The sequence below is a fragment of the Halichoeres trimaculatus genome, unplaced genomic scaffold (genome assembly GCF_033239565.1).
Source record: "Halichoeres trimaculatus isolate MK-OKI-2021-1 unplaced genomic scaffold, fHalTri1.1 fHalTri1_scaffold_8, whole genome shotgun sequence".
Lineage (NCBI taxonomy): Eukaryota > Metazoa > Chordata > Actinopteri > Labriformes > Labridae > Halichoeres > Halichoeres trimaculatus.
In genome coordinates this window covers 21,660,708-21,672,430 of record NW_027437186.1, presented here as the reverse complement: position 1 = coordinate 21,672,430, position 11,723 = coordinate 21,660,708, and the positions used below count along the sequence as shown (strand labels likewise).

General features: G+C 38.1%; 1 protein-coding gene across 1 annotated transcript; it reads right to left on the bottom strand.

The window, feature by feature from the left end:
• Positions 1-236: 236 nt before the first annotated feature.
• Positions 237-9,264, bottom strand: LOC141795421 (transmembrane protein 26-like). Its single transcript, XM_074676289.1, has 6 exons — positions 8,977-9,264; positions 7,977-8,073; positions 7,631-7,720; positions 3,807-4,015; positions 3,511-3,590; positions 237-1,584 (listed from the first exon to the last, which is right to left on the bottom strand). Exons 1-6 carry the CDS (start codon positions 9,165-9,167, stop codon positions 1,283-1,285), a joined length of 969 nt encoding a protein of 322 aa, XP_074532390.1. The 5' UTR covers positions 9,168-9,264; the 3' UTR covers positions 237-1,282.
• Positions 9,265-11,723: the final 2,459 nt, after the last annotated feature.

Below are 11,723 nucleotides of genomic sequence, written 5' to 3'. Positions count from 1 at the left end.
TCCTCTTCTCCCTGTTCTCACATTCACCCAACACAGGCACTAGGAGTCACTATGAAAGAAATCCACCATAGGAAAATAATCCAGATTACAGCTAATTTTTTCTTTGATTCACCTTGGTCTTGTTTGGAAATAAAAGAAGTTCATATGAGCCCGTTTAGGAATAAAAGAGGGATTAAAGTACCAAATTATCCAATGAAAACAAGACACATCCAAAGTGGTTAACCCAGTAAGTTTGTCAGATCAATGTGACATTTTGCAGCAACTTTTTTGTCGTGTGACACAACAGCTCTAATGACCCTACAACTCCCCCAAGAGGTTCAGCAAGGTATGTGCTCTTCAATTAAAGCTCTTTGCTTAGGAAGTAATGATAATTATTAGAAAAATGTCATAGGAAATCATTTGAAGGGTCTTGAAATTGTAGTCAATATTTTGTCTTTACAAATTGCAGTCAGAAGCGCTGGTGGCAAACAGGATGAACAGAGTTCAGGCCTGAATTTGATATCGTAACTACTAATGTTGAACTGACCTAGTTAAAAGGAGGTCAGAGTCTCTTCTGGGTTTTTTTTTTTTAGCTGTGAGAAGAGATGATTACTTTGGTCAAATAAAGTGAGGCCGATAGAAAAAAATAAATAAAAGATGATTTTAAGATGATGTGATAGAGAATGAGCAATGAGCAAAATGTTTTTCTCAGATGCAGGAGTAAAGCAGAAGAAGAAAACAGTCAAAAGTTAAGATTAAATTATTCTTGCTTTTTCCAAACATTAAAAATTAGCATGCCCTCAGTTCATGTTGGTGTATGAGGCTGCTTCATTCGGCAGACAGGCTTGGTAAAATGCACCATAGGTTCATGTTTGACCATTTCAGGGTATCTCTCCACTTTACCTCAACGTCCTCTGTCCTGCTCCACTTCCTTCCTTCCTTCCTTCGTATCACCAGTTTTCATCCAGCATGTGTAGACATCACATTCGTATATGGACTAAATGGTGGAGTTTTTACTGAGGTGAGCTCTGGGTGGACTGACATGTGAGTAGAGTAAATTATGACCTCTGAAACCAGTCAGACTCCATTGCTTTGAAAGTGCAACAAATGTTTGATTTGATCACACTTTTCTGCTCAAAACAGAGTTCATTTTCACAACTAAGTATTCCACAGATATGAGTGCATTGTAAAAAATAAAAAAGAAGGCACAAGTTTCCCTCTTTTCTTGCCCCAAAGGTTATTCACACCAGTTCACTATGACTGTAAAACGACGGCTGTTATATCTCTCCCTCATCCTTTGGCATCAAAGTTCAGGGACAGTGCTGCCTCTGCTGGTGCCGCGGTTGGAGGGCCTGAAGTCCTGGCAGATTACAGCCAACCTGTAGAAGTTCAAAATGACCACCAGGAAATTCTTGATGGCAAAGAAAACCAGCATCTGGTGGAAGACATCGAAGTAAGTCATAACAGTGAGCCTGACCACCAGGAAAGGTCCGTCTTGGATAAACAAGGCCTCCACGATGTTCCACATGTCGGTGCTGTAATTGGTCAGAAGGGAAACCTTCTGCTCTCCCAGCTCATCCTCAACATCAGGTTTGGAGTTCACCACTTTAAGAACATAAAGAAAATGATGTTAGATATAAACAGTTATTTGATTTGTTTCTACATTTGGCTGTTACAATCTGCTGGTCTCCTTAAATAATTGCATTAGGTTATAATCATAGACTATAAAACATGGACGTAGTCTCGCCGACGTCACCCGTCTGTTTCTGAAAATGAAGCACATCGGCTATAGCGGCCATATTGGTAGTGGCAATGGCTTCGCCTACAGCCACTAGGGCACTGGCTGTCACGTGACCCTCAGCTGTGCCTCTTATTGGGGGAGCTCACGATCTAATATCCTCTTAATGGCCTAGTTCTCTCTTTCTTTTCAATTAATCATCTACTTAAATGTATGCTTCCTCCCTTTTTTTGTTAGTACTACATTATTTGATATGTGAATTTTTTCAACAACAGATACAGCAAATGTATCATTTAATTGTCTAAACTACAACAAAAGCTGAGTTTACAAAAAAAAATCCTGGTCAACTGAGACTGGATGGTATTTTTCTATAATTAAAAGTACCAACCAATAACTACTACTACTACTTCCAAGTTTTGAAAGCTGTGCCCCCCCATCCCTAAAGCCCCCTCTTAGACAAATCCTGCACCAGCAAGTACCCAGATTTTTCTTAAAACCAGCTGCTTGGTGAGTTCAACAAAACACTCTACTTTCAGACTTTCAGATCTTAATCAAGTTGAGGATAACATGTATAAATTCTATGTAATCTAATTTTATCATTGCCAAAATAAAGTTCTGCATGCATGATTTCTTTTTCTTTTTTTTAACATGAATATTGGCAGCGGTGCCACCAGGGGGCAAAGGCCCCTTGAAACATTTTATACGAAGAGGTAGGCACCTCCTATACGGTCTATGGTGCCATCATTTCATTTCTGCTGTTTGAGTGTTGTTACTACTCTTTTTTGGTTTTGTTTGAGTCTGTCTTTTTTGGGCCTTGTCACTGATGAGACGAATCATGACCTTCCTTCCCTCTTTTGCCACCCCTGGATGGTGATTCTTATCCAAAGCTTCAGAAAAGGCTACTGGATAGATCATAACTGTTTTTCTTGAAAAAAAAATTAAACCCCTGATCTGTCAACATGTGGCACCTGTGTGTCAACACTTGCTGTGTTTAGACTGCATTCAAACACTGGGGGTGACTGCAGGGTTACACTAACAAACAGACACACTGGCTGCACTTCCTTTGTAAACAGAGCTCTATCCACTCAACCTCTAAGTGCACTAAATACACTATGAGAGTAAAGTAGCAATGTCTGAGGCACGTCCATTAGTTCATTATTCAAGAGAAATTATTGAATTAATAATGGGACTTGTGTGATTTTTAAAGGAACCAAGTTGCAGTGTGTATTGAATTTATTTCATGGTAGAAGGTTTAAACTATTTTCAGTGCTCTGTTTTGTTCATTGTAGAAGATTTTTCCAGATGATCTTTTTCCTGATAGTGGACACATCTTATCAGTCTGACTTTTACAGTAAAGAGTATTAACATGTCGTGGGACTTGATTTCCCCTGCAGCCTGTTAACATTCAGACAAACTTCTCAAATGCTTTCTTCCTGTTGTTTTCTTTTTCTGGGAAGTCTGATTTGGGAGTATATATCTTAAAGTAGGGACATCCCCATGGTCCTGATAAAAGCCCTTGTGGTTTGTTCAAGGCTTGGGAAGTGAAAACAGACTCTTGGGTTAATAATTTGACAAAGCTGGAGATAATGGAGGGAATGACTTCAGCCAAACTGTTTACTTACAGCACTGGCCTGGACATTAATGTCTTTACTGATGTTTTTCTCATTTCTAAACACATGGTTTAGATGGTTCCTCTCTGGACGGGGGTAATGCACAACAATAACAGCTGCTTTCAGCGCTGTAACAGCTTTCAAAGCACACAAGCTTTGGATTTAGCACACAAACACACTGACCGGCCAGATGTAGGGGGAACTGCAGCATGCTCCACGTCCATACAGCGAGGATGATGTAGACCAGCTGGGGGCTGTTCTCTCTGGAAAGACATGCACAGTCAGAGTCAGTCCCATGAGTTTATAAAATGTCATGGTGAAGCTGCTTTTGATATATTAAACACATGTAAGGAACACATATATTGGATGCAGATTGAGCAACATCAACTTAGAAGTTTTGAAAGAAACAGATCCAGTGTAGTTACAAACACTGGATTAAGCAATTTATGACCAATGAGCAGTGACAATAAGACACCCACTTAACGTCTGACAGCGTCTCACTGGTGAATTCCAGGATGTCTGCTGCAGTGCCGACGAAAATGAGCAAAAGCTGTGATAGCTCATCACGAGTGACCCCGCCTCCCAGAGGGAGAAGCCACTTCCCCACAATGAGGAGGATGAGCAGGATCTGATGAAGAGCCAGGATCCAGTCGTTGGAACAGACGGCTGATAACACCTGGTTGATGTTCTGGAGAGGTGAAGAGAATAAAGTTTGACTACTTTAGAGTTTTTTTTTAAGATGTCTCATTTTAAGGATTTTTTCAACATATTTGAAGCAATATATCTCTGCTTCACAGAAAATCTGTCCTGAAGCAATTAAAGGAAAAGTCCCCCAAGCAGCAATATTTGACGGAGAATGAAGTCAGTTAAAACATCAAAACCTACAGTCAATCTCAATATACACTTGAATATAAACCAAAACAATTTTCCTCTGCGTAAAAGTTAATAAAACATGTAAACTGAGCTGTTGCTGCAGACTATCAGACCAATCTGATACTTGAAGAGTGTGAATCCATTGTTTTATCACTACACTCCAGCTGTTCTTTGACACTGTTTGTCCCACTCAAACCACAGTAAAGGCTGAGGCCTGCAGCCTGTTTTTGGAGGATTGCCCACCAAATTTGACTTTATGATTTCCCTGTGTTCAAGGGGTGTGGTCACACTTTTGCTGTTTAACACTTGGAGCTCTGTGCTCTCAATGTTATCGGTCAAACTGGTTCTCAAACTCTCGTGTTTTGTCAACGGCCAAAACTCTGATATTTTGATTCCTTTATTTATCATGACAGTAGCAATTAACTGTATTTTTCTTGTAGAAGATTTTAACTGTAAAAACTCAGATAAAGCACAAAAGGCAGGCTGTGACCTCAGCATTCGAGCACTGCTCCAAAAACTCAATTACAAAGTCCAAACACCACAAAGGATCAGGAGGAAATAAGAGAAAAGGTCCAAACAGACTGAGAGGAGCTGAAACACTTGTCAGAGGAAAACAAGGGAGACATGGAAGGAAAACAACTTAATAAACTGAGAAGTTGAGGCTAATCGTACACAGGTGACCTAACTACTGGGGTAAAACTTCATGTTTTTTTTGTAACACAAGTGCCAGTGCATGCGTTAAAATTTCTCATGTATCTGTTTAAATTCAGCTTTCCATTTCACTGTCTTTTTCCGCTGTTTAAGCAAAGTGCATTTTCTGTTCTGTTTCTCTCTTCGTCTGAAGCAAAGTAGAAAAGTAGAAAAAAACAGCGGGTCCTATGACATCCTGTTGCAGCAGGATGAGGGTGAAAGTTAAATGTACAAAACTGGTTGAGATACTCATAGTTTAATTTAGCCTTTGTGTGTACTGTGGAGCCCCCCTAGGGTCAATTTTAGGATCTCTTTTATTCTCCCTCGATGTGGGCGTTTAGTGAAAATTATTCCTCATTTATCTTCCACACATAAGAGATCTGTGGCTTCAGTAAATCACACAAACATCTAAAGTTTGATTTCTAAACACAACTTTTTTATAATTTCTTAATTATTTTGGGGATCTTTGGTTTTATCTGACAGGACAGCCTGAGAACAACACAGAATGTGACAAGACTTTTTGCACCAGATACCAGGAGTAAAGCTAACAACTGACAGCATGATGACCACAACCCTCACACATCGAGCACCCACTTCACCAGACCAGCTCATCGTCTTTACATAACTCACTGACACTGTCTATTATAACCGGATGCTGGGCACGCTGGCAGCTTCCACAGTTCTCCTATTCCTGTGCTCCACATGTCACTGTCTTTTCATGTTCCTTGGAAGGGATGAAACTGAAATATAATTTCCACTCGGGGATTAATAAAGTATTTCTGATTCTGATGTTCATAAATATTCTCATCAAAAAAAAAACACAACAGAGCATGAGTTTTTTTCTGCGCTGCTGATCAGACTTCTGATTCACATTTCACACATCAACAATGACTCAAAGATAAACAAATGAAATTTCATATGGTTTTCTTATTGGCTGCAGAAAGCATTCCTTCGACCTCTTATCAATCAAGGCCAATAAACTGACTGGTCAAATCCTGCTGACCTTCACAGAGATTCTTCTGAGATAATGGGGAGAAAAGGAGAAACTTCCAACAATAAACACCTCAGTTCATGAGGAGATCCTCTGTATTTTCCTCTGCTTGGTTCTTTCTGGTTCATTTAGACCTAAGGTTATGTTAGAGCAGGCGTGGCCAACCAGTCAGAGACTAAGAACCAAAAAAATTACCATGATACTACAAAGAGCCACATCGCAAATGTGGTCTTAGAAACGCACGAAATGACATAAAATGAAAATCAATCCATTTCCAAATTTCAAAGCGAGATTTATTGTGTTTGTAGGTGTGTTTAAATTTGTATTTGGAGCCAAGTCAAAGATAAATTTCTGTTTTTACTGTATCTATCTATCTATCTATCTATCTATCTATCTATCTATCTATCTATCTATCTATCTATCTATCTATCTATATAGATAGATAGCTATGAGCACATGAGCGATTGAGCAACTGAAAGGAGCACATGTAGAGAGGAAAAACTGAAACTTGAGTATCAATCTCATCACTCAAGTATTGATCAATACTGATCCCAACGTTGGCATCAATATATCAATATTTTAGACTCACACCATTACTCATAACAATATCTACATACATATTTTATGAATTGATTGAAGAGCCGCATACCGAAAGGCAAAGAGCCACATGCGGCACGCGAGCCGCAGGTTGGCCACCCCTGTGTTAGAGCATAATGTTTTTGTCTTCTGCATTGTCCAAACTGAGCATGCCAAAAGTTTACCTCCTAATTCACCAATTCTTACCAGAGGTTCCACATCACCTCAGTGCTGGCTTTCTACCAGGGTTGAGGAAAATTGCGAATTAAATGCATCCTGTATAGAATTATTCAATCAGTTTACCACTGATTTCTTTTTCTATTTTTCTATTTTTGTCTAAGCTTTCAAAATAAGATAAAAATTGATAACTTGAAGCTAAAACGGGGGTTACCAGAAATCTTCAGTTAGAGTTGAAAACATTAGTTTCAGAGACGACGTTGGCCTAGCGGGGACTCTTCCCACCAGGTCACTCCCAGTTTCCCACTTTATTCATTATCACAATATAAGATAAGTGTCTGCACAGATTAAATATTATGTTTCGTGCGCATCATTTTGCATCAGCTGACTGGAAAATATATGACATAAACACTGAACAAAGGAATAAAGAAAGCTGTTTCCATGCTATGTCATGGATAAGATGAATATAATAAAAGAAAAGATCAATACTTCTCTCATGCAGGATCTTTCTTTTAATACGACGCAACAGCAAGAAATCAGTCAGCTTAGGGTTAGTGCAAAAACTGGAAGAAGGAAGAAGTAAACCTTCACCAATAGGACAGGAGAGCAAAAGCTAAAGCTAAGATTGTGTGCTGCGCTATTTCCCGTTCAAGTGAAGTAACCTCTGAGAGTCTGGTTCCCTGCAGCCACATGCATGCTGACTTCAGGTCTACAGTATGAGGGAATTACCATCCGCAAATGAAGCAACAGAGAAACTGATGAGAGAATTTCCTGAGAGTTTCTTGAGAAGTCTGAAACTTTCTGATGCTTCATTACTCGACTACCCCAAATATGATCCATGGTCTGTTACTGACGTGCAACCACTTTACAAAGATTATACATCTGTATATCTCTGGAAAAACCTGGATGATCATCTCCACTAGTGTTTTTAGTAGGCGCTTCATTAAAGAGGATATGCAGGGGAGTTAAAAAGAATTTTCGGCATGTCACTTTTACCTTCAGGTAGTTTTGGTATGTGAAGTTTCCCTGGGTCTCGTTCAAAGTGATCACTCTGCGCAGATTCTCCCACGAGTCAAGCTTTTTGCACTGGAAAAAAAAAAGATGAAAGATAATTTCACAGGCTGAATTTCACAGACTTAACCTGTTTTTCGCTCTAATTGCAGCTTAAATGTGTGAAGTTTTGAAACGACTGGAGTAGCTGATGTGGGTTGGGAATGAATGATGAACTGTGTTTCAGAGTACAAAGAACTTCAGTTTTGCAATCGTTCCACCCACCAACATCCGTCATTAGATTACAAGTCTGGAAAGCATGAGATATGTGTTTCTTTTTGGCGTGGAGTACCTGAGGGTCACTGGCTTTGTCCTGCTGGTAGTGGAGCTCCAGGATCCAGATGGAGGGGATGATACTGATAAGGAAAAGAAAGATAGGAGGCGAAAACCTGCAACATAACCGAGAACACTTCATTAATCCTTTAAAAAGACACTTAGGGAAATATTTGTGTAAGACTTAACCAAATAGTAACACATCTCAAAAGCTCACATTTATCCTATAATTCTTACAAAGTAATAAAAGCATAAAAGGGGACAGTGATTACTGCAATGCAATTTTTAGACTGGCAATTTTTAGACAAATATATCTGCCACAAGTTAATGACTGAAATATTCTGGTATGCACAATGAAGCTGCTTTTGTTTGACATTAAGAGAAGTTGGTTTAGTTTTGAGTGTAATAAAAAGAGGTCATCAATTTATGCTGTAAAAGTGATTGATCTTGCCCAAAATTTCTGTTTATAATGTTGATTTGCTTAAAGTTTCTTGTGAGGCTTAACAACGAAATGTGATCAGAGAACAGAGAACAAACAGATGTTTTAAATACATCCAAACTTGGTGGAGGATACTTATGGGTGGATGCTTTTTCAGAACTAGGCTGACAGAAAGTATTGTGTCATTTTAATGTTATGTTGAAGTATCTGTAGCCGTAAAAGGCAGCAACGTAAAACTGTAAGCTGTCAAGAATATGAAAAGCAGTTTACTGTTTGCAGATAAGGATAAGATATGGAGGAAGCAGTTGAGTCCCTGGAATAACAGTCAAGGGGTACCACCCCATCCTCACTGTCACAGGACCGGCTGAACAATAGCAGAGCAGGGACAGGCAGGATGCAGGGTATTTTAAGAAATGGGGGAAGGGATAAATGCATGCATAATTTCTAAGCATCAAATCAATGGAGAAAGTATGCAGGAGGAGAAAGCTGGGTCACTAAATAAGAAAGATTTACTGTAGGGACCTATTTGCAAACTAAAGCGTTTAGTTACAAGCACACACATTAATGTACATCATCTCACCATTTGTAGTCCTGTCCCTTTCTCCTCTTCAGTGTTATAATCATCTCAGCGACAAGAGGGAAAAAGAGGAAAGTGAGGAACCAGTAATTGCGGTCTTCCTTCACCCGTGTCACCCTCCAGACCCCGGTCAGAGAGACCAGGATGAATAACCCTCTGGTTATAACCGCACACAGAAACTTGAACAGACCCATCACGCTTGCTTGCTGGTTGCAAATCGCTTTTTATGCACCTTAATGTATCCTAAAAGCAAAGTCCAGGGAAGGCCGCTGTGGAGGGTCTCTCTCCACCGTGAGAGGGCACAAATCTGTTGGATGTAGTTTTTCGAACAAAGTCCCCAAACTTTAAGCCCCGCCTAGCAGCACAGTCCCATCCTGCTCTACCTGACCTGGGATCAGATTGGGGAGAGGAGCGACGCCGCTCCGGACCCAATGAGCTGCACCTAAATTAAATCCGTGACAAAGCAGTCTGTGTCTGCTGGATCATCACTGAGTGTTTCAGGATTTATTATGGGTGAATCTTTTACAGTCTCTGTGGGTGTACAGGAGAGGGCAGCATCACATCATGAGCTCATTACTAATAACACTTCCTCTGCTGTTAAGAGTTCTTGGAAACTTCAGTGACTGAGCTCATTCTCTGCCCTGGAGTAGATCATAATATAGACTGTCTGTTTAAATATTCCAGTTAAAAGTTATTTTCATTAAATGAAATAGAATAAAATTGGATCACAAGCAAAAAATACTCTAGCTTAAGAAAAATAAAAGACGTTATGCTAAAAGATTTTTTTTTTTTTTTTAAATCAAAAATAGGCTAATCGCTTGTTTATTCTTGTCAATACAAATTTTTCCGATCAAAGAAGCTGAGGTTTTTTATGTTGTGGTTGTTTTACTTATATCATTATTTTATTTTATTTTATTTTATTTTATTTTATTTTACTTTTTATTCATTTTTCCATACCAAAATTATACTTTAATTCATCAGTTTTCAGTATACTTGATGATAACCACATACTTGGATATTTGTCTACACAGAAACATATTAGGTTTGGACTTGTTTGCACTCTTTCATTCTTTCATTTTGTGTGGGAAGGGGTATAGACACACATGTAAATGTAAATGCAAATTTCTTATTGTGTTACCACCCCTGACTTTCTAATTTTTGATACAAAATTTGTTATTCATTTATTTATTTTTATTTTATTTTTCTTTTCTTTTAAATTTCTTTCAAAAAAGTTTTTTATTGATTCTTTTTTTCTACCACATTTTATAACAATGGTCTGAAAATAACATGTTATACCTGTTTTACTGTTTTTCCTTTTTCTAAAAAAAATGAATGTAACTTTGTCTAGCTGCAAAACATATTTTAATTTTTCATTGAATAAAAACGTAAATATAGAAAAATAGGCTAATCGCAAAATAAAGACTATTTGTGATCGTTCAGAAGTTCTTGTATAATGTCCCATCAACAATTTGTGAATTTATATTGTGCAAAAAGTAAATTTGAAATGTAAACCATTGTCAGAATCAGAATCAGAAGTGCTTTATTAAATCCTGAGGGGAAATTTTTCAAATTCTCATCATTTATCATTTAATATCATTCACTTTTACCTACAAAATGTCAGATTAAAAGTGTATGGCTGTGAAATATATCAATCAGAGAGTGAGTGCAATAATCTAGCTCAGTGGTACTATGGAAGTAAAGTTTTTTTTTTTTTGTTTTGTTTTTAAAAGTATTTCATTTTCTTGTGAGTATAGCTTTTGTAGTCCAGTAAGTACTTCTGAAAGAGTCCCACACTGTGCTTAATACTTTTATTAAATCCCTATTCTTTTAATTTACCACACAAACAAAGGTGGTCACACACATTTTCAACCAAAACATTGACCTTTGCTTGTTTTGTTTTTTTCTGTGAAACAAATATAGAACTAAATGAATCTGGGAACAGTGTTTCATAAACTACATTATTCCTCTATCACAGTTTAAAAACAAGATAAGTATTCAAAATAATACAATTTTGTACCAGAGAGAACACTATGCATAAAATGATAGATACAAGAACAGCACTGCCAGGTAAAGCCAAAACTTCCAGAGCACCCTCTGAGGACTGGTGGCAGGGAAGTCTTCTCCATTATAGCAGATGGAACATGGTTCAGACTGTGAAACTATATTGTTTTATTATGTTAATGTTAAATAAGTTAAATACCAAATAAAACAGTCTTTGAACAAGATATATTGATTACCAATCCAGTCAAGAAATGCAGACTCCTAATGTAAGACGAAACATAACAAATACTAGTTAATGAGTCACTGAGCTTTCTACAGCCAGGAGCATCCACCTCAAACAAAAAAAGGAAAGGAAAGGAATGATATAAAGAAAAGAAAACAACAACACTAGAATCTATTTTGCTGTTGAGTGTACTGACCTTAGGGATATGTAAGGTAGGTTTTAAATCAGCAGAACAGGTGCGACACCAGCCCAATGGCGCCACCTGCCAGACTGTTTCTGTACATGCCTTGGTTTAACCAAATCTCTAAATAGAAGGGGGTGCTGTTGATTTAATGTACATGCATTTAATTTACATACAGAGTATATATAAAAGACACACCAAACAAATCATTGTGATGCCATGTGATCTGTTAACCAACACCCTTCTCCCATTAGGTTATGAGGCAAGAAGTATGTAAATGTAAGCAGATCAGCTCTTAACATTTCTCATCAGTCATCAGGATTTCTACAAAATAAAACCACAATC

Excerpts from the sequence above, each read along its gene's own strand:
- LOC141795421 (XM_074676289.1), bottom strand. The coding sequence starts at position 9,167 with ATGGGTCTGTTCAAGTTTCTGTGTGCGGTTATAACCAGAGGGTTATTC. Across the intron at positions 8,074-8,976 it reads AAGGGACAGGACTACAAATG|GTTTTCGCCTCCTATCTTTC; the intron begins GTGAGATGATGT and ends GTTATGTTGCAG. Across the intron at positions 1,585-3,510 it reads GTTCCCCCTACATCTGGCCG|TGGTGAACTCCAAACCTGAT; the intron begins GTCAGTGTGTTT and ends ATGTTCTTAAAG.